The sequence below is a fragment of the Podarcis tiliguerta genome (assembly GCF_965153285.1).
Source record: "Podarcis tiliguerta genome assembly, chromosome: 2".
Classification (NCBI taxonomy): domain Eukaryota; kingdom Metazoa; phylum Chordata; class Lepidosauria; order Squamata; family Lacertidae; genus Podarcis; species Podarcis tiliguerta.
In genome coordinates, this window is record NC_139535.1 from 17,473,842 (window position 1) to 17,495,728 (window position 21,887).

Below are 21,887 nucleotides of genomic sequence, written 5' to 3' on the forward strand. Positions count from 1 at the left end.
TCAGTTTATTACAGCTCATCAAGTACTAACTCTTAATGCATTTTGCATATTTACAGCCCACCTTCCTTTCAAGACGGAACAATGAAAACAGGACAGGCCATCAACACTATAGTAAAAAAGAAGACGATCATTATGGGTTGTATTCAAATAGCGTCTACCCAGAGTAGACCCGCTGAAATTAACGAACCTAAGTTGACCATGTTCATTAATTCCAGTGGGTCTACTTTGAGTAGGATTAGCACTGACTACCACCCTTCAGCTCCTCCAGTGTCAAAAAGGGGTATGTGCGAGAACACAAAAGCCTCATTTTTCTGTGTTATTGCTATCAGTTTCTGCCTCATATTTGCCATCACATTTATAATGACTTCTAAAAAAATGAAGGTTTGTCTGGATTGAGACAAATCTGCTGTACCCTTTTCACATCATAGACCAACCTTTTTTTTAATTTTTCCTTTTTTTTCATTGGGGAGGGGAACAACAACAAAAAAAAGGCTTCGGGAGAGGAATGTCCACCCACCCCAAATTTCCCTGGGCTTTCACATCTTCACAATCTCACCTGCAGGAGTTCAAAGGCAGACTTCAGACACATCTCCTCTGCCTCTTTAATCAGCTTGGCGAGATGAGAACTGCACTCTGAGAATTCGCTGGCTAGTTTGTCGATTGACTTCATGATCTCTTCACACGCATCTAGCAGTTCCCACTTTCCCGCAGCTTGATTCCTGAGGCTTCCCACGCGTTTCTGCAAAGAGCCGAGGACAAGAGAGACCGAGTTCAGTGTGCTGTTGTGATTCCATCCCCAGGGAAACAGGCACAAACAGGGGGAAAGAGCCAGTTGTGCTTAGTTTTACCAGGGCTTATTCATTCCACCATAACAAGCAGGAGGTGTAACCTAATGCAAAGATCAGTAGGGTGGACATTTTCCTCCAGTGCTTTTGCGGGGGGGGGGGGGCTTCCCAAAGGCATCTGTTTGGTCACTGTGAGAATAGAATTCACACTCCCAGTGGCCAGCTTGGGGTCATCTCTTTCTGATTCATTCCCAAATCCACCACCATTCTCTTGACAATAACCTTTTCACCCACTTCTTTGCTATTACTGACCTGGGCAAGAACATTACTTCCTCCTGTTTTGCAATCTACGTATTTCCAACCTTGTCCCACTATCTTATCTGATACCTTCAGTTAAGCTATACAGTGGCACCTCGGGTTAAGTACCGTATTTTTCGCTCTATAACACGCACCCGACCATAACACGCACATAGTTTTTAGAGGAGGAAAATCCGTAGGCATGCCACCCATAGGCATTCCCTCCATAACACGTACAGACATTTCCCCTTACTTTTTAGGAGGAAAAAAGTGTTATGGTGCAAAAAATACGGTACTTAATTCGTTCCGGAGGTCCGTTCTTAACCTGAAACTGTTCTTAACCTGAAGACCACTTTAGCTAATGGGGCCTCCTGCTGCTGCCAGAGCACAATTTCTGTTCTCATCCTGAAGCAAAGTTCTTAACCCAAGGTACTATTTCTGGGTTAGCGGAGTCTTTAACCTGAAACGTATGTAACCCGAGGTACCACTGTACTAGTAATAATGATGATGATTATGATAATAATAATAATAATATAAACAGTTTATTATTTATATCCTGCCCATCTGACTGGGTTTCCCCAGCCACTCGGGGTGGCTCCCAATTGAATATTAAAAACACAATACATAGGAGGTGTCAACTCCTACGGGTTTTCAAAAAAGCTGATGGGCATTGCCATTCAAATGGGGGGGGGGGTTGCACTGCATCATGTGATCAGTTATTTGGGACAGGGCTTACCTGTCCCCACTGCAATATTTTCTTCGATTTCGCTCCAGAAATCTATAATGTAACCATATTCACTTCTGAAATCCTGTGTTCATCCATCTCTATATCTTAAATGTTACAAAAGCATTTTGCAGGTGCCTTGATACACTTCAGCTTATGTTGTATGGACCTATCTGCATTTGGCTGTGATTTATTGTTTTTAGATTGATTTCATGATACACCAAGTTTCAACAAAATCAAAGACGGTGGGTGACAAGACAGTGTTGAACTTATTGGAATTTCAGCTCCGGTCGTCCGAGCTGATAAGGCTCATCTTCCTTTGAGCCCAGCAGAGCACTAAAACAATGCCACAGCGGAAGGATGAGATCGATATGGGCTACATTGCTATACTTTATTACTAAGCTATGCAGAGAGCAAAGAAATATACATGTTCTCTCTATGAGAAGCAGAGAGCAACAGAACAAAGGAATCAAAGAACAAAGGAAACAGGAAACCAGTAACATCCCATCTCCCTTTCCCGTGAGACTCCAACAGTATCTGGACTCTCTGGAATGTAAACAGTCCTGGGACTGCAAGCAGCAGCTCAGTGAGAAACAGAAACTAACAGAACTGACATGGAATGCCCCAACAATAACTCCTCCTCTAATGGGCCTGAGAGATCTGGGGAGCACAAAAAGGAGGCAGCTGCGTTCAGTGGATGGCAAACTGGGAGCCTGCCTACCTTCATTTCCTGAATTTCTCTCTCACTGCACCATTTCCTCTTCAAAATTAAATCTCTCTCCTTCTTCAAGTTTGTTAGGCAGCTTTGGAGTTGATCCTAAAAGGAAAAAAAAATGGCACTCAGCGCTTATACTATTAATTAAAAGATTTAGAAGCCGCTTTTTCACTAAAGAGCTCTCAGAGTAGTATACAAGTAAAACTGCAAATAAAATCCTGGGGATGGTGGCATTTGAAGATCAACATTATCTGGAGCAGGCATAGGCAACCTCGGCGCTCCAGATGTTTTGGGACTACAATTCCCATCATCCCTGACCACTAGTCCAGTTAGCTAGGGATGATGGGAGTTGTAGTCCCAAAACATCTGGAGGGCCAAGGTTGCCTATGCCTGAGACACCTTTTTCCCATCCTCTTCGTACTCCATATTCTCCCAAAAGGAGGGGTCGATTTCGCTTACCTTAGCATCCTGGGCAGCCTCGTCGATGGGGAGGGCGACGTGCGCTTTGTGCGCCCGCGATTCCCTGCAGACCAAGCAGATGAAGGCGCGGTCCTCTAGGCAGAAGAGCCGGAGGGCTTCGTAGTGTTTCCCGCACAACTTCGGCGCTTGCTTCTTGGGCTCCCCTTCGGCCAGGCTGAGGCTCTGCAGGCGGAGGCGCTGGATCGCTTCGGCCATATTCGCCAAGTGCCTGTTGGGCCGGAGGCTGCCCCGGGGGAAAGCGATCCTGCACTGAGGGCAAGACGAGTGGTCGCGGCTCGGCCCCTCCGGGCACTGGGCGATGCAGGCTCGGCAAAAGCTGTGCCCGCAGTTGATGATCATCACCGGGTCGCAGAAGTAATCCAAGCAGATGGAGCAGGTCGCTTCGTCCTGGAGAGTTTTGGAGGGGTCCCCGGCGGCGGCGGCCATGGGTGCGCCTCCTTGCGCGCAAAATGCGCGGTCTGGGCAGCGCGGGAGAAAGAGAGTCCCGCCCCGCCGCGGTAGAGATCAATTTGGGGTCCAAAAACGGAGGATCCCTTCTGTCGCGGCCACCTGAATCCCTGCAAAACGAGGAACGGAGAGGAGACAGGCGAAAGCGAAAGCGAAGACGCAGCGCAACACGTAGACGAGCAAGACGCCAAAAGGTCTGAAGGGGGCGTGGCGCTGAAGCGAAGGGGGAAAGTGCCGCGAGGGGACAGAAAACAGAATAATGCACTTTGCAGGAAGTGGGTGAGGCTCACACCCATGAAGATATGCCTGATGGTGGTGCTTAAATGCGTTTGATTGCACCACTTGTCTTTCTTACATTTGCATCGCTTAAGGAGCGCAGGGCCGCATGTATTAAATTTCTGCTCCGCCTTTCCTCCGAAGACTTTACAATATAAAACCACGAAAATATACACATAGCATAGTAAGCAATGACCCGCCAACCCAAAGTTTAAAAGTTCAAAGATTATATTTATTGTTTCCTGCTCTCTGCTTCCTCTTTCTTAATCAGTTTAGGACCCAGTTGACTAGAGGAGCAGGACTAGTGGGTGTCTGGGGTCTTCTTAGGATATGTTTTACTTATATACTGTTTTTTAGCCCCCAAACTCCCAGATGTAGTGAACAACATTAAAAACAATAAAAAAGAAATATACTGTTTTGAATTGAGGCGGGGGGAGCAGACTCTGCATAATTCCTGGATTTAGGAAGTCTAAATTATCAAGGTTTGATTTGTTGTTGTTTAGTCGTTTAGTCGTGTCCGACTCTTCGTGACCCCATGGACCAGAGCACGCCAGGCACTCCTGTCTTCCACTGCCTCCCGCAGTTTGGTCAAACTCATGCTGGTAGCTTCAAGAACACTGTCCAACAATCTCGTCCTCTGTCGTCCCCTTCTCCTTGTGCCCTCCATCTTTCCCAACATCAGGGTCTTTTCCAGGAAGTCTTCTCTTCAAGAGGTGGCCAAAGTATTGGAGTCTCAAATTCAGGATCTGTCCTTCCAGTGAGCACTCAGGGCTGATTTCCTTCAGAATGGAGAGGTTTGATCTTCTTGCAGTCCATGGGACTCCCAAGAGTCACCTCCAGCACCATAATTCAAAAGCATCAATTCTTTGGCGATCAGCCTTCTTTATGGTCCAGCTCTCACTTCCATACATCACTACTGGGAAAACCATAGCTTTAACTATATGGACCTTGGTTGGCAAGGTAATATCTCTGCTTTTTAAGAAGCTGTCTAAAAAGGTAAAGGTACCCCTGCCCGTACGGGCCAGTCTTGACAGACTCTAGGGTTGTGCGCCCATCTCACTCAAGAGGCCGGGGGCCAGCGCTGTCCGGAGACACTTCCGGGTCACGTGGCCAGAGTGACATTGCTGCTCTGGCGAGCCAGAGCCGCACACGTAAACGCCGTTTACCTTCCCGCTAGTAAGCGGTCCCTATTTATCTACTTGCACCCGGAGTGCTTTTGAACTGCTAGGTTGGCAGGCGCTGGGACCGAACAATGGGAGCACACCCCGCCGCGGGGATTTGAACCGCTGACCTTCCGATCGGCAAGCCCTAGGCGCTGAGGCTTTTACCCACAGCGCCACCCGCGTCCCAAGAAGCTGTCTAGGTTTGATTAAACTTTGCCAAATACTGAAATCGCCTGGATTTAATTATTCTAATGAGCCAAGCCACATCTGCAGAGCTGGCTGGATGGGCCATTAGCAGGGGACAAAGACCAGTGATGGCCCATCAAGGAAACCATCAGAGGACAAGAGTGCCAGGCAAAGGGGAGTGGGCCCTCTTCCATGATAGGGGCTAGTGGGTATAGACAAAGCCAGGTTCAACTTTGAATGATCCTTGCAGAGAACACCATGTGAGCGGGGGTTGACAGACTGGAACCAAGAGACAGAGGGTGGCTTTTTTTGATGTCCTACGAATCCACTGCTTCCTTTAAGGGGGAAGCCAGACCCTCATAGTGAAGGAATGGGTTTCCAAAACCCAAAACTGACTGTGCAGGCAGTTTGAAACTGCACCAAAACCCCTATTTTTCCTTAACTGAAATTCATTAACTTGAGCTCTGAGCTCAATGCATAAACAAAAGCCCGGCTGTATAGACCAGTGCTCAGAGCCCTCTTCTTCTTTATCAGTTGTGACGGCAACTATGGCCTTCACTGTACCAGTAGTAGAACAGAACAGAGAGAAGACAAGTCTGTGCTTTATCTTGCGTCCTGGACACACTCTGACACACAAACCCAAGTCCGGAAACAAAAGCCAGAGCATGTTAGGTAAAGGTAAAGGTACCCCTGCCCGTACGGGCCAGTCTTGACAGACTCTAGGGTTGTGCGCCCATCTCACTCAAGAGGCCGGGGGCCAGCGCTGTCCGGAGACACTTCCGGGTCATGTGGCCAGCGTGACATCGCTGCTCTGGCGAGCCAGAGCTGCACACGGAAACACCGTTTACGTTCCCGCTAGTAAGCGGTCCCTATTTATCTACTTGCACCTGGGAGTGCTTTCGAACTGCTAGGTTGGCAGGTGCTGGGACCGAACGATGGGGGCGCACCCCGCCGTGGGGATTCGAACCGCTGACCTTTCGATCGGCAAGCCCTAGGTGCTGAGGCTTTTACCCACAGCGCCACCCGCATGTTAGCCTCACACAAAATACAATACTCCATCTTGAAAACATGTATCTTAAAACAAAATATTGGTACCAACATTTGTCATTTTTCTGGCACAATGCTAAGATGTTCCTATAGTTGCAGACATTTCATGGGATGTGAGGTGATGATAGGCCTGGTTAATTGGCTTGCTTGGTTTTGTTATTTTTCTGGGATGGTGGGTTTCTTAGTTAATTCTTGCGCTATGAATATGAATGTTCAGTATGGTTCTTTTTTAAAAAAGAAAAAGGGTTAAGATGGGATGGTTTGAAACATAGGTCTGGTCAATTGGTTAGCATATTTTTGTTATTTTTATGGGATGGTGTTTTTTTAAAAAAATAATTCTTATGCTATGAACATTATCTGTATCATTTTTGTTCAGTATGGTACTTAAAAAAAAGTTTTTAGGATGCCTTTAATCTTGTAAGAAAAGCAATTTAATAAACTAAACATATCATAACAGAACTGCAGCATAAAAAGTTAGTCAAGTCAAAACAAAGGTTAAAAGGATTTTTTATTAATTTTATTGACGGATTAATGAAATGAGTGAAAGACTGCAATGGCGACAATGGTGACATCAAATCACAGGTTTATTAAACGTAAAAAGCTAAAGAAAAAAACCTGAGGAGTTCTATGCTAATAAATAGTATAGTTAATATAAACCAAGGATCAAAACCAGACAAAATGTGGCCTTTCATTTAGCATGCAGGTTTTTTAAACTGCAAATTGCTGAGTGAGGGAAGAAGCTGATGATTATGAGAATCACAAAATGTGGTGGAGGATTTAACCCTTTCCACCTTTGCTTTGGTCCTAAGGATAATCCCTCTGAAGCTGCTACTTGCATTGGGAGGAAATTCCCCATTGGCACCACCAAGAGGGTGCAAAATTAAAGAAACAGTATTTGCAATAGTATAGTGCTTCTGTGCTGTACTGAATTATAAACCTATCATCTGCACAGTCAAACCAAAACACTGTGGTCCTTTGTTGAAGGGGAATGTGGGACAGCAGCCTGGGATGGAAGCAGACTTCCAAATCAATGTGCACAGAAATGATATCCGCTGCTCTTTGGGACTAACACCTGGACTCGTCTGAGGCAAGGCAAGGCAAAGAAAAGCAAAGCACAGGCCAAGAACCATGTGTTTTAAGAGCACAGCTGAAGGGGAGCTGACGAATTTCCAATCCGGAAAAAGGGGAAAACTTCCTCCCCTTCAAAATCAATTGACTGGAAAATAAAGAGGCAGGTCTTATCTTCAGCATCATAAAAAGCCACAGTCCCTGCTTCATAGTTCAAAGAAACTTGGATCTCTACTGGATCCTCTTCTGGCTCCAAAATGGTAGGAGGTGAAGTCAGAGCTTTGTACTGATCATAACTAAAGCCCATCGCCCAGATCCCTTCGTCAGGTTCAAAATCAATTTCTCTATCCCTCTCCACAGACTCACTGGCTACGCCCACAGCCCAATGGTCAACATCCTCAACATCCACCGTCCAATAATGTTTCCCAGAGCTGAATCCCTGCGTTCCAAGCACACAGCGGGCGTATTCAAACCTCTTTGGGTTGTAGGGGTAGTACTGGCGGACATCTCCCCACCGTACTGATTTTCCATCTGAAGACACAATATACCGGGGATGGGCTGTTTCCGGATCCAACACCACATTTTCTGAAAGAGAACAGGAAGCAGGGCAAGACAAACGCTTAACAGAATCCATAAGGTAGTGTACCAAGCTTGCAAATTGCATGCATTCTTTAGAAGGGGAGAAATGCGGAACCAGTTAGGCCAATTCATACAACCAAATTTGCATGGCGAGAATACAGGGGCACATGGAGGGTGAGAGTTGAAAGCTGGAGGCTGCGTGTGCAGAAACGAAGATGAAATTTACGTTCGCTGCTTCACCCACTTCTGCCTCTGGCAGGGGCAAAACTAGGATTTATTTCACCCGGGTCAAAGGCTCAGTTTGACTGGAAGGTGGGAGTCTCAATGGTGCCCCTCTGAAGGCTTTATATCCCTGGCTAGCCCCCCTGTAGCTATGGCTTTGTTTCTGGCACCACCCAGCATGGCCTGTGGTCCTTGGAAGGCTATCTTGAGAGACAGCCTTCTCTCAAGGCTGGATTGTTTTTGTATGCAACAGCAGCAGCAGCAAGGATGCTGATTGCCAAGGGGTGGAAAGGAGATAAAATTCCATCAAAAGAGAAGTGGTAAGCAAAACTGCTTGAACAAATGGAACCAGCGAAAATGACAGAAAAGATCAGGGATTGACCGACCCGAAAGTTTAAAAAGGAATGGGAGATTCATAGACAAGATTTAAAAGAACATTGTCCCCATATTAAAACTTTAGAATGCTTTGAATAACTCTCGGAACTCGTAAGGGATATAATACAGGCTATGTTTATGGAAAACGTCGAGGAGGTCGGAAGTCAATGGCTGAAATCTTGTGTTTCCGCATTGTACTGTTTTATTTTATTTTTATTATTTGTGAGTTATGTGCTGTGTGTTTTGCTTTCTTGGTTTTTTTGTATGTGTGTGCAGTTTATAAACCAATAAAGATTGATTTTTTTTTTTTTTAGGAAGGCTGTCTTGAAGAGAATGTGGCCCTTGAGCTGGAAAATGGTTAATGTAACCCTTTCCACAACACCATTTTCCCCAATCTAAGTCCCCCTTAAGCTATTTACTTGCTGGGGGTTGGGGGGTTGGTTTAGACTGGAGGAACAGAACAGGGACTAGCTCGCTTCCTCCGCCCCCCAGCACTGCTGCCAGGGGCTCAGTCCAGTTTGATCCCCACCTGCAGCAGCTTATATCTGAAGACATCAAATGCTGGAACTCTCCAACATCTGGCCTGTTTTTGCTCTCCGGAACTAGCAGCTTACCTCTTATCCATTTTGATTTGACCGTGTTGGACTGAGAACAGTTGGGCTCAGAACAGTCTAGGAGGAGAAAAGAGAGCAAGGTAAAACGTCCATCATAAGGCTAACAGAAGGGACCTTGCAGCCTGTTTACCCACGCACCAATGAAGCATTGTTGTTAATTACAATAATCATTCACAATAATTAGCGACTAATGCGTGACTCATGTTCCTAAGGCTAACTGGCAGATGAACAACATCTCTGATATGATGAATGATTCTGTTAAAAGCAAGGTCAGCTGTAGTGGCAAGAATGATAAACAGGATGATTAAGTGAATTCTGGGTAGCCAGGAAGAGGGGACGGGGCACATGCCACACACTTTGGGTAGCAAAGAGCGAACGCCTCTTTCCCCCATACTTAAGGTGCACAACTTGCATAATGGGGACACGATAGCAATAGACAAGAATGGGGAACTGGCCAGATTGTTCTCTCCTCCACCCAATCACAAGCCAGATTTGACAATCCCCTGATGTCATAATGATGTCAGGGGACCCTTTCCCCCTCCCCCCACTTCATGGGTCTAACAGAGAGCTCTGCAAGGGGCTTCACTAGGCCAGACTCTCAGCTAATCGCCAGACCTTGCAAGATGCTCAGCAAAGCTCTGCAAGACCAAACTATCAGCTGATAGTTCCCCCCCCCCCCCTAGAGTTTGCACAGGGCTTCTCAGGCACTGCTGATTAGCTTACAAAGCCCCTTTTGACTGAGCCTGGTCATTACCTGCCCTGCTCCTGATGGCGGGTGCAGGGCAGATGTGCAGGACATAGCCAGCTTGGCTTGCAGTCCAGATGTGGAGGCCTGGCGCAGGAGATTGGACAAGATGACCCTTATGGTCCCTTCCGACTCTACAATTCTATTAGTTCTATCTATAATCAAAGTGGTCCAAGGTCGCTTAGTGGGTCTTATGCCTGAATGGAGCCTCGACAGTAGTCGTCCCTGGTCTTAGCCAGACCTTTTATCTAAGCCATCAAACCACACTAGCACAAAGTCACTCTCTTTTTCTAATAACGAGCACCAGGGGGGAGAATCTATGGCTGCTGGCATCACCCTGCTATGCTTCTCTTAAAGGTGGAGTGTGGCACCTCATGTTTCATCCCTGCAATCCGATTTAGGGTTCTCCTTTACAAACCTCTGACTCTCCTCAGAGAACTCGTCAAAGATGCACTTTCTTGAGAGAATTTCCTCAGTCTTTCCTTCATGTCTGCAGAAGCAGGAGTAGCTGGAAACTGAAATTTCTCTGTCTCGCATCTAGTGGGAGAAAGCGAGATATTCAAAGGACCACCCTCATAGAATCACAGAGTTGGAAGAGACCACAAGGGCCATCGAGTCCAACCCCCTGCCATCAGGAAACACCATCAGAGCACTCCTGACATATGGTTGTCAAGCCTCTGCTTAAAGACCTCCAAAGAAGGAGACTCCACCACACTCCTTGGCAGCAAATTCCACTGTCAAACAGCTCTTACTGTCAGGAAGTTCTTCCTAATGTTTAGGTGGAATCTTCTTTCTTGTAGTTTGGATCCATTGCTCCGTGTCCGCTTCTCTGGAGCAGCAGAAAACAACCTTTCTCCCTCCTCTATGTGACATCCTTTTATATATTTGAACACGGCTATCATATCACCCCTTAACCTCCTCTTCTCCAGGCTAAACATGCCCAGCTCCCTTAGCCGTTCCTCATAAGGCATCGTTTCCAGGCCTTTGACCATTTTGGTTACCCTCCTCTGGACACGTTCCAGTTTGTCAGTGTCCTTCTTGAACTGTGGTGCCCAGAACTGGACACAGTACTCCAGGTGAGGTCTGACCAGAGCAGAATACAATCTAGTTGTACAGTCCCTTACTTTAACTGCCACCTTTTTTGCTTCACAAAGGCTCGCTTGCAGCTTCATCCACCACTTGATAGCATATGGGTGCTATGATGGTAAAAAGTTTAATTTCGGCCTCATAGTTAATGGCATAACGGTGAGTGCTGAAGTGTAGGAGCCTTATAGCCGTGGCCCCTTCAGCAAGCTTTTGAGTTCTCCAGAAATCTTTGGCCATTTTTAGATTACCTGCTTACATACATGCCGATTTGCTTCAAAGGAGATTGGATGACATTGGCTATTTAATGAGCATTCATCCTGATTCGTTTACAGGGACGTGAAGTCAAAGCAAGCATCACAACATACTTTGCAGTACAGCTACCTGTCCTTATCTCAAAAGAAAGTCTGATCTTTTAAGGAGGTAGCTACATTGTACAAAACCTTCCAATCAAATTGCTGGTATGTGACTGAATCCCACCCTACAATAGCATCAGTCTGGAAGCACCTTTAATCAAGCAAGAGGTTATGCTAAGTGACGGACTGGGCACCGGGAGAAAGGGGAGTAGGCAAGGAAAAACAAAGCACAAAAATTGTGCTGGATCTTGTAGTCATGTCAACTGAGGTCAGCTTAGATAGTGAACTAGGTAGACAACTGATTATTTATCCCAGAATCCTAGGTGTAGCTGTACCTGCTATCTGTTGCACCAAGGTGGAGACTGCAGGCTGAATAAGGTGCCAAAGGGACCTAGGATTCTGGGATGAAATAGTGATGGACTCAGCTATACAGCTGTATATAAAACATTTTAAGTGTGTTGTAAAGTGCAATATACAAATGTGACACTAGATGGTGACAGTGAGCTATGGCAAATTCAATGTATTTTTCAAAAAATAATATTTTTTTAAAAAATGTGTGTGTGGATTCCATCATGGCGTCTTTACCTAGTTCAACATCCAAAATTTTAATCCCTGTTTTTGCTAACACAAAGGCACCACTTTTCTTTTTTACTTCTGTGCTCTGCCTAAAAAGGAATCCTGAGTTGCATGCCAAGGGCTGTCTATCCTGATATGATGAGACAGAGGTCTCAAGAGTGACATTAGGTTCCCCAAGCCTGGGGATCCCCTAAATTAGACAAACTTCTGCCCTGCCATTGCATGTAGCTGTTGAAAACAGAGAGCACTCAGGTTTGCTGGGAGATGGGGATGAACGACTCAGTGTCATCGCAAAAGAGATCAAAGTCTGGATCCTCTCTCTAGGCTAGGCTCTATGCATTTAGTTTTACTAATCAGGACTCCCTTGTCAAACCCAATTTAAGACCTATCACAATAAAATAAGAGAGTGGTGTAAAGTATTGCACTTGGGCAAAAAAAATGAGAGGCACAAATACAAGATGGGTGACACCTGGCTTGAGAGCAGTACATGTGAAAAGGATCTAGGAGTCTTGGTTGACCACAAACTTGACATGAGCCAACAGTGTGACGCGGCAGCTAAAAAAGCCAATGCAATTCTGGGCTGCATCAATAGGAGTATAGCATCTAGATCAAGGGAAGTAATAGTGCCACTGTATTCTGCTCTGGTCAGGCCTCACCTGGAGTACTGTGTCCATTTCTGGGCACCACAGTTCAAGAAGGACACTGACAAACTGGAACGTGTCCAGAGGAGGGCAACCAAAATGGTCCAAGGCCTGGAAACGATGCCTTATGAGGAACGGCTAAGGGAGCTGGGCATGTTTAGCCTGGAGAAGAGGAGGTTAAGGGGTGATATGATAGCCATGTTCAAATATATAAAAGGATGTCACATAGAGGAGGGAGAAAGGTTGTTTTCTGCTGCTCCAGAGAAGCGGACACGGAGCAATGGATCCAAACTACAAGAAGATTCCACCTAAACATTAGGAAGAACTTCCTGACAGTAAGAGCTGTTTGACAGTGGAATTTGCTGCCAAGGAGTGTGGTGGAGTCTCCTTCTTTGGAGGTCTTTAAGCAGAGGCTTGACAACCATATGTCAGGAGTGCTCTGGTGGTGTTTCCTGCTTGGCAGGGGGTTGGACTCGATGGCCCTTGTGGTCTCTTCCAACTCTATGATTCTATGATTCTATGTATTCAAAATTATAGGGGAGTGGGACTGAGGGCAGGAAGGCCCTTAATGAAACCCCAAAGCCCTGCCCCACTGACTCACCCATTTTAGCCCAATGATGGTTCCCTGCAGCCTTAAAACAGTAGCTAAGAGGCGATTAAAAGGGTAGTTGGGGAGGGGAGAGGGGCCCCCAAGTAAGTCAAGCATTGTTATAAAGCAAAAGCAGAAGGTAGGTACCTGTCCAGTATGCTTCCAATACCCTAGAAGTGAAAAGAGCAAAGACAATTTAGCTACATTTTGCACATGGTGTAATTTCAATTTAATGGGTGACATCCAATGTTAATAATACTCAAAGCCATTGGTTTCAATGGGTCTGCTCGGAGTATGACTTTGCTGGACGCCAACAAGTTGTTATCATCATCATCATCATCATCTCTCTCTCTTTCTCTCTCACTCTCTCTATATACAGTGGTGCCTCGCAAGACGAAATTAATTCGTTCCGCGAGTCTCTTCGTCTAGCAGTTTTTTCGTCTTGCAAAGCAACCCTATTAGCGGCTTAGCGGATTAGCACTATTAGCGGCTATTAGCGGCTATTAAAGGCTTAAGGGATTAGCGGATTAACTGCTAAAAGGCTATTAGCGGTTTAGCGGCTTAGAAAAAGGGGGTGGGGAGCGGAAAAAAATCTCAAGACTCGCAAGACATTTTCGTCTTGCGAAGCAAGCCCATAGGGAAATTCGTCTTGCGAAGCGCCTCTGAAAACGGAAAACCCTTTCGTCTAGCGGGTTTTCCGTCTTGCGAGGCACCACTGTATATTAGAACAATTGTTTCTCTCTTTGCTATGTTTCAATGCCCTTTTATTGATTCTATACTGCTTCGTGCGGCTTTGTATTAACTTCTGTGCTAGGCTGCTACTGCCTCAAATGTTTTATCCGATTATATTTATTTTCAATTGATTTTAAGTTGTGAACTGTGTAGAATGTAGTCATACCTCGGGTTACAGACGCTTCAGGTTGTGTGTTTTCGGGTTGCACACCGCACCAAACCCGGAAGTACCGGAACGGGTTACTTCTGGGTTTTGGAGCTTTGCGCATGCGCAGAAGCACCAAATCGTGACCCACGTGTGCGCAGACGTGGCGCGGCGGGTTGCAAATGTGCCTCCCGCACAGATCACATTCGCTACCCGAGCGTCCACTGTAGTTAATTGGGTGGTATGTAGTTACAAAAAAAATGGATGAACAAACCAGTTTTGAGCCTCTTTCCCACTGTGCCTGTGTGAAAAACAAAAATGTTCTTGTTATCAGATTTCTTAAACCCTGTGATTGTCGTGCAGAAAGGTGGATTTACAATTGTACTTCGTCCTACTCCTGTTATGGTTCTCTCATCACCTTCTAACAGATGTCTTCCATGAAGCTGTTTCAGTCCTCCAGATATCCTTTTGTTTCTTACGGGTCTATACATTCGACAATGGCATCTTTCACATCCCACCTAGTCTCTTCCCCTCGCACAGAAGTGTCTCTTTGGCCACTCACGAAAGGGTGAGGCTTCCTTGCCTGCTTCCTGCTAATTCTGCACAACTGCGAGGAAGGATCCACTGCATGGCCATTTCCTTAATTGTCTCTGCCCACCTCCCTTTCCTAGTGTCAAGAGAAAGCTGGGTCAATTTCACCAGCGTACTTGGCTCTCCAATTGTAAACGTACCCTACGTAACTTCACAATGGAGAACTGTGGATTCGCAAGGTCTTTGAGGCTCTAAGATGTCGGGTCGAGGTAAAGGGGGGAAGGGGCTCGGGAAAGGGGGCGCCAAGCGCCGCAGCAAGGTGCTGCGCGATAACGTCCAGGGCATCACGAAGCCTGCGATTCGCCGCTTGGCTCGCCGTGGAGGAGTCAAGCGCATCTCTGGGCTGATCTACGAGGAGACCCGGAGCGTGCTGAAGATTTTCCTGGAGAATGTCATCCGCGATGCCGTGACTTACACGGAGCACGCCAAGAGGAAGACCGTGACTGCCATGGATGCACGCCAAGAGGAAGACCGTGACTGCCAGGGCCGCACTCTGTACGGTTTCTGCGGCTAAAATTAGGCGATGCCGCAGTAGCATTAGCAGTTACCAAAAAATACTCAAAAGGCCCTTTTAAGGGCCATAATAAAAAAAACAAAAACAAAAACAATGGAGAACTGGGGTCACAAGCACACTATACATTAAAGCACAAGGCTTCAACCAAAGAATCCTAGAATCTGTAAGCTAGTTTCCCCCCTATGGCATATCTAGCTAAACTTAAAAGTCCCTAAGCACCGGAGGGCCTATGGCTGATGTCATGGCCTCCCCTCAGCTGTCCTTGAAGGCGGATACAGGAAGATTGCTTATCTGGAGAGGCAGTGCCCTGTGACTGTGGACAAGCAGAAACAACAGAGCACGTGCTTCTCCAGTGTCTTTATTATAGACATTCATACTAGCCTCATCTTACCAACGCTGCATAAGTACCCAGGGCACACAGGACAATTCTATACCTCCCTACTTTCAGGTACCAACCCTGCTACAACATTCGTTGCCAGATTCTGCACGGCAGCGCTCAAAATGGATGACCTGTGCCACAAACTAGATATAATGGGCACTCTTATTAAGAGTGCTCTGTAGGTATAGGTATAGACTATAGGTATAGTCTGTAGACTATAGGTATAGTCTCACACTCCTTCACTCTTGTCTAATGTTCCTAACCCTTCTTTTAGATTTTCTTAGCTTCTTTTGGATTCTTATAGACTTTTTAAATATATTTTCTGCTTTAACTCATTTTAGTTTTGGGGTTTTTTAAAGGTTTTGAACAATTGTATCCCGCCCTCCTTAAGCTGGCCTACGACCGTAATAAAGATTTGTTGTTGTTGTAAGCTAGTTTATGGTGCTTGAGACTGTAACTCTGCTACAGTTCCTAGGACTATTTAGATAGAGCCATGCACTTTCAAATCCATTGTATGGATGTGACCACAGAAAGGGAGAGGGGTGGCTGGTTCTCCAAACTAACACTCCACCGGGATTCAGAGTCTGCGTATGGCCTGATATGGCAGGCTACTATGAGTCCTCTCATAAACGCATGAAACAACTAAAGCAAAATCTATATAATATGAAAAATTATTTAACTCTACTAACAGAGAATATTCATTTTTCTCACATGTGCATGCGAATTTCTTTAGGTTTGATTGTTTTCCAATACCATCTTTCTTCCAACATATACTTATCCCCTGTATGACTTCTTTGATGGACTGTGAGATTGGCTCTCTCCCTGAACTTCTTTCCACATTCTCAGCACTGTTGTGGCTTCTCCCGTGGATGAATTCTTAGATTGGAAGTGAGATGGGGGCTCAGAATGAAGCCTTTTCTACATTCCAACTAGTGATACGGTTTCTCCCCTGTACTAATTTTTTGATGGAAAGTGAGACTCATCTTGGAATTGAAGCTCTTTCCACATTCTAAGGATTTAAAATGGTTCCTCCCTACTATGAGTTCTTTCATGTGAAGTGAAGCTTCTCTTATGAGTGAAGCGCTTTCCACATTCTAAGCAAGGATATGGTTTCTCCCCGGTATGGATTCTTTGATGGGAAAGATTAGAACTGCTGAATTTACATGGTTCAGCATTCCATCAATTACCTCATTCATTTCAGTCTGCTTTACATACCTGGATTTGCATTCTATGTTTGTATATAAAGGGTAGGAATAAAGTGATAATCAATTACAAAATAACTTGACAGTCACATGTCCACTAGCTTCTTTGGCTTCAAAAAACATGGGATTCAATCCAACGCTATAGTCGTTCTACCCTTTGCCGTTTTTCAAGAGACTTGGGACTTTGAAAGTGGCTGCAACTCCAACTCATTCTGAGAATGATGAGGGATGCATACTCAATGAGAACAACTTACAGTGGCGCCTCGCAAGACGAAATTAATTCGTTCCACGAGTCTCTTCGTCTAGCGGTTTTTTCGTCTTGCGAAGCAATCCTATTAGCGGATTAGCGCTATTAGTGGTTTAGCGGCTATTAGTGGCTATTAAAGGCTTAAAGGATTAGCGGATTAGCTGCTAAAAGGCTATTAGCGGTTTAGCGGCTTAGAAAAAGGGGGTGGGGAGCGAAAAAAAATGCAAGACATTTTCGTCTTGCGAAGCAAGCCCATAGGGAAATTCGTCCTGCGAAGCGCATTGAAAAACGGAAAACCCTTTCGTCTAGCGGGTTTTCCGTCTTGCGAGGCATTCGTCTTGCGGGGCACCACTGTACTTGCAAAAAAATCAACCATCGGTGGCCATTTTTCTTATTAAACTATTGCTTATCACACATGCAGTGAGCTGCTGGCCAGCTGCCTCTGCCAACCAATTTGTGCTGGCTATGAATCAATATTGGATTAGAATACCAGCTCCAAAAAAATCTTTTGCCGATTGGCCACCCTTACCTGCCATCTCACCAATCAAGTCACCGATGCAGGATATTTCTGTCATGAATACATTCTGGTTCAGAATACTAGACCTACCTCCAAGAATTCATCTGGTGATTGAGTGCCCTTCTTTTCTATATCACCAATCAGATCGTTGATGTAGGATATTTCATCCTCAAATTTGTTTGCATAATCATTTCTTCTCTTCTCAATCTCCCTTTTTATGTCTTCCAACCTGGCCAGCTGGCGTTGCTCTTGTTCCTCCAAAAACTGCCGCTGTTGTTGGAATTCAGACACAATCTCCCCCCTCTTGGCTTCTGCCTCTTTCTACAATGGAGAGATACAAATGACAATGGAATGTTCTAATAGATTGCCCAATCCAGATCCTAATAATATCACATTGGAATATACAGTGGTGCCCCGCAAGACGAATGCCTCGCAAGACGGAAAACCCGCTAGACGAAAGGGTTTTCCGTTTTGGAGGTGCTTCGCAAAACGAATTTGCTATGGGCTTGCTTCACAAGACGAAAATGTCTTGCGAGTTCCTGCGGGATTTTTTTCCTTCCCCCCCCCTTTTTCCCAAGCCGCTAAGCTGCTTAACAGCTGATCCGCTAAGCCGCTTATCAGCTGATCCGCTAAGCCCGCTAAGCCGCTAATAGCGCTAATCCGCTAATGGGCTTGCTTTGCAAGACGGAAAAAACCGCAAGACGAAGAGACTCACGGAACGGATTCTTTTCATCTTGCGAGGCACCACTTTATATCACATACTCAGTGGCGGCTTTTCCTAGAAAAATAGGTGCTGGTACTCACCGTGAAATTGTTATAGCAAGTGTCACACTTTTTAACAACAACAAAAAGATGTGCCGGTACTGCGTAGCCCCTGGAAAAAAGCACTGCACGTAATTGGAATTAAATTGATTAACATCTCTTTCAGGTGTTCACATCAAATGTTAAGAAAACATATGAGGGTGTTAAATGAACACACCAGCCATTCACTGAACAGAAACTAAAATGGGATACAGGATAACATTAAAATATTTCAACTCCTGTGACTGTATTTTTTAAACTGTTTTCAATCTTGAATTTTAAATTGTTTTAAACCAACCTGTGGCCTGCTGGTGAAGAGTAAAAAAAAAAAGTCGTTATCATCACATGGTACAAAAAGGTATTAACAAAGGCACCATGCAAACCTATTCCACAAATTGGGGGCCACCAGCAAAGAAGCCCTTTCTCTGTCGCCCTCCATGCTTCAGAATGAGGGGGCATATTGGAAAGTTGGTTTCAGTGCCAAACCCAGGCCTAAAGTGAAATGGATCCAGAAAATATGTTTCCCCCATAAATCTTGACTTGAAAGCAGCCTCAAACATATTCCAACTTCATGATCACAACAATATCAAGGCACTTATCTAGTCCTTTCCCCTTCCTAGATACTACAGTAATGTAAAATATAACATAGGTCAGGAGAATGTGGATCCTTATCAAATCACACTCCCAATGTACACAGATCCTTGCTCTCAAATGATAACGTTGCCAGTGGTGATCAGCTCACCGTAGACAGGCCTTAAAAGGATGAGTTAGCCATGGGTAGGCAAACTAAGGCTCGGGGGCCGGATCCAGGCCAATAGCCTTCTAAATCCGGCCTGTGGGTGGCCCGGGAATCAGCGTATTTTTACATGAGTAGAATGTGTCCTTTTATTTAAAATGCATCTCTGGGTTATTTGTTGGGCATATGAATTTGTTCATTTCCCCCAAAAAATATAGTCTGGCCCCCTACAAGGTCTGAGGGACAGTGGACCGGCCCCTGCTGAAAAAGTTTGCTGACCCAAGTTATGCCAATTCTTACCAATAGCTCCTGGCACGGCTTCTCACCATTTGATTTAACCGACAGAATCTTGCTTCTTTCTTTTTTCAGTTCCTTTAGATGTCCAAGTAGTACACCCTAAGGACAGATAATGGATGATACGGTAGATTTAAAGTTTCTGCAAATTGAGAATGTTTTATTTACAAGCAGCAGACTTGAAAATGTTTATAGGACGGGACGGGGGACCCTGCAGCTGACCAGAAGTTGTTGGGCTCTCAACTTCCATCAGCCGCTACAGTGGCACAGCTTGGCACAGGTCCCAGGGAAGTGGCCAAAACAAAACACGCCCACTGTTGTAAACAAAAATTGCCCTTTTCCCTTATGGGGTATCCAAGAGCTCATGTAGAGTCCTTACATAGGTTCCCTATTGGTAGGAAAGAATAACCAACCAGAGAATATTGAGAAGCAAAGCAGCTAGTAAGCCTGATCTTTACTGAACTGTTGCAACAGGGCGCTCCCCTCACACGCAGGAGAGGGAGAGGAACCCCGAAAAATGGCGTAAAAGACCTTATAAAGACTTTTGACATTCCCACCCTGTAGATCAAGACCACCCCCAGAAACATCATACATACATCACAGAAGGGGTGTAACCACCCCTCAGATAGATCATACCTACATCACAGAAAAGGCGGTCTAAAACAGAAATTTTTTAATGTTGTTTTTCTCCTGTCATTGTTTATCTCCTGTCTGGCAGGTTACTTCATTGGATTTCCTGGGGAGCCTGGCTAGTCTTTTAGAATGATAAATACTTAGTTCCTGGGCCATGTCACAGGCTCACACCCTATTCAAGCACAGACATACCCTTAAGACAGGATTTGTGAAGGAAAAGACAATGGGGAGGCTCTTCCATTTTCCTTTGACCTTGCAGAGAAAGCATTTGGTCAGTTTGGGACAGTTTGGGAATCAAAATGGTTCCAGGTCGGTCTTCCTGTGCTGATCTATGTATGTGCTTGGTTGGTACACTTATGAACATTGCCATATGTCTAAGACCATACAATTCCTATCACAGGATCCACCCAGGCTCTTTTACAGAATCTGGATTTTAATTTTTTTTTTTTTGCATTATTAAAAAAAAAGCACTTCATGTGGCAACCTGTGAAAAAAATACAAAAAACAAAAAGGCAACCATTTCACTATAAATGTTATGCACAAGGAAGACCCCAAGACAGAAACAGCTGTGGCTGCTTAAGACAGGAATTGCCAACCTTTGGGGGCCAATGGACACCTTGGAATTTTGAGGGGAAATTCCTGTAAACCCGTCACAAAATGGCTGCCACACTTGAAAGAGGCTGGCCCACAAAATGGTGTGCTGAGCCTGCCCATTATTGAGGGCGAAGGGTAGGTCTCTGGAAGTATCAAATATCAACCTTTGCAGAGAGCTCTGTGAACCACTAGCATGCTTCAAACAGAATTGGCACAGTGTGGTTTGAAACTAACCCTGATTGTAGATTTAAAACACCAGCTCTGAAAAGGGGAGGAGAAATATACCAAGTGAGGTGTTCACCTTCTATATCTGGGGCGGCTACTCACCTGTGACCCTCAAGGTGCTGCTACCCTACAACTCCCATCACCCTTGCCTGGGTTTAATGGGAGCTGGGCTCAAAACACCTGGAGGACCACAAGTTCCCTGTCCCTGTTCTATATCGTGGTTAGATTAGAGATATCACAACTGCACCGGGCATACACATGCAATTGCATTCTTTGCTAAAATGCACCGTCATTACCTTGTAATCTGCAGCAGCTCTTTCTGGGGAAATAACACGGTGGTTTCTGTGAGCCTTGGATCTCTCGCAGAACATGCAAATAAGGGCATTTTCCGTTTGGCAGAAGAGACTCAGAGGCTTCTTGTGCTCCCTGCACATTTTCTCCCTTCCTGGACTTTGCTCCAGCTGCAGACGGAGCTGCTTAGCCGCTTCCACCATGTTCGCCAGGCGCCGGTTGGGTTTCAGGCTTTGCCAGGAAGCTGCTCTTCTGCAATCCGGGCAGCAAATGGAAGCTCCTGATTTTTTCCAATACTTTGTGATGCAGGCTCGGCAAAAGTCGTGCTGGCACTCCGTGATCATAACTGGATCCTTGAAGTAATCCAGACAAATGGAACAAGTGACTTCGTCCTGAAGGTGTTTTGCTGGATCTGCGGTAGCCATGATCGCCCAAGAAGCAGCAGCAGCTGTTTTCCGAGAGCTGGAGGAGAATAGGCAAGCTCAGTTTCGCTTTCGTGTTCCTGCAATCGGGCGTTTCGTTTCTTCCCAGGCAGAAAGCCTGGGAGAAGAGGAAGGAGTACCTCTATGTTGAGGCACTGACGCGGGAAATGGTGGATAGCCTCTTGCTACTTTTGACCCTAGTTAGCAGATTACTAATTAACTCGAAAGTATGAAATCGCTTTATTGGGTCACAGCTGCTGGCCAGGTTTCATTCAATACTCCTCTCTTGCAAGATGCAGCCCAAACGCTTTCTCCTTTTAAATATCCAGCCCTCATTGTGGTGGTGGTGAAGGGTTGCTTAGCAGCTTCGTTATACATCTTTAAGGCAAACACATTCCCCTTCTCCCAGGCCTTTCAAACTTTGTGTTTGCTACTATTGTTATAAGAAAAACTGCTCTTTCCTTTCTGGGGTATTTCAGGAGCCCATATAGAGGGTTTCCTATTGGCAGGAGAAAAATAACAAGAGTATTTTGAGAAGCAAAGCGGCTAGTAAACCTGATCTTTATTCAAGGAAGTGTTGCAACAGGGTCCCTCTC

At 45.5% G+C, this 21,887-nt stretch overlaps 1 protein-coding gene and 1 long non-coding RNA gene across 2 annotated transcripts in view; one reads left to right on the plus strand and one right to left on the minus strand.

The window, feature by feature from the left end:
* Positions 1-21,887, plus strand: part of LOC310671075 — a 91,387-nt gene that overhangs the window by 30,940 nt on the left and 38,560 nt on the right. The window lies entirely within an intron of this gene.
* LOC310672857 (E3 ubiquitin-protein ligase TRIM39-like) lies at positions 528-21,673 on the minus strand. Its single transcript, XM_083430512.1, has 10 exons — positions 20,875-21,673; positions 19,133-19,228; positions 17,386-17,616; positions 13,116-13,138; positions 10,142-10,260; positions 8,979-9,035; positions 7,259-7,773; positions 2,981-3,502; positions 2,528-2,623; positions 528-739 (listed from the first exon to the last, which is right to left on the minus strand). The coding sequence occupies exons 1-10, from the start codon at positions 21,292-21,294 to the stop codon at positions 545-547; spliced, it is 2,274 nt and encodes a 757-aa protein (XP_083286638.1). The 5' UTR covers positions 21,295-21,673; the 3' UTR covers positions 528-544.

Bases quoted from the DNA above. Each gene is read 5' to 3' on its own strand.
- LOC310672857 (XM_083430512.1), bottom strand. From the start codon at position 21,294: ATGGCTACCGCAGATCCAGCAAAACACCTTCAGGACGAAGTCACTTGT. The intron at 9,036-10,141 runs GTTTGTAAAGGA...TTCTCCTCCTAG, and splicing joins TTCTCTGAGGAGAGTCAGAG to ACTGTTCTGAGCCCAACTGT. The intron at 3,503-7,258 runs TAAAACACATGG...CCAAATTGATCT, and splicing joins CTCCCCTTCAGCTGTGCTCT to CTACCGCGGCGGGGCGGGAC.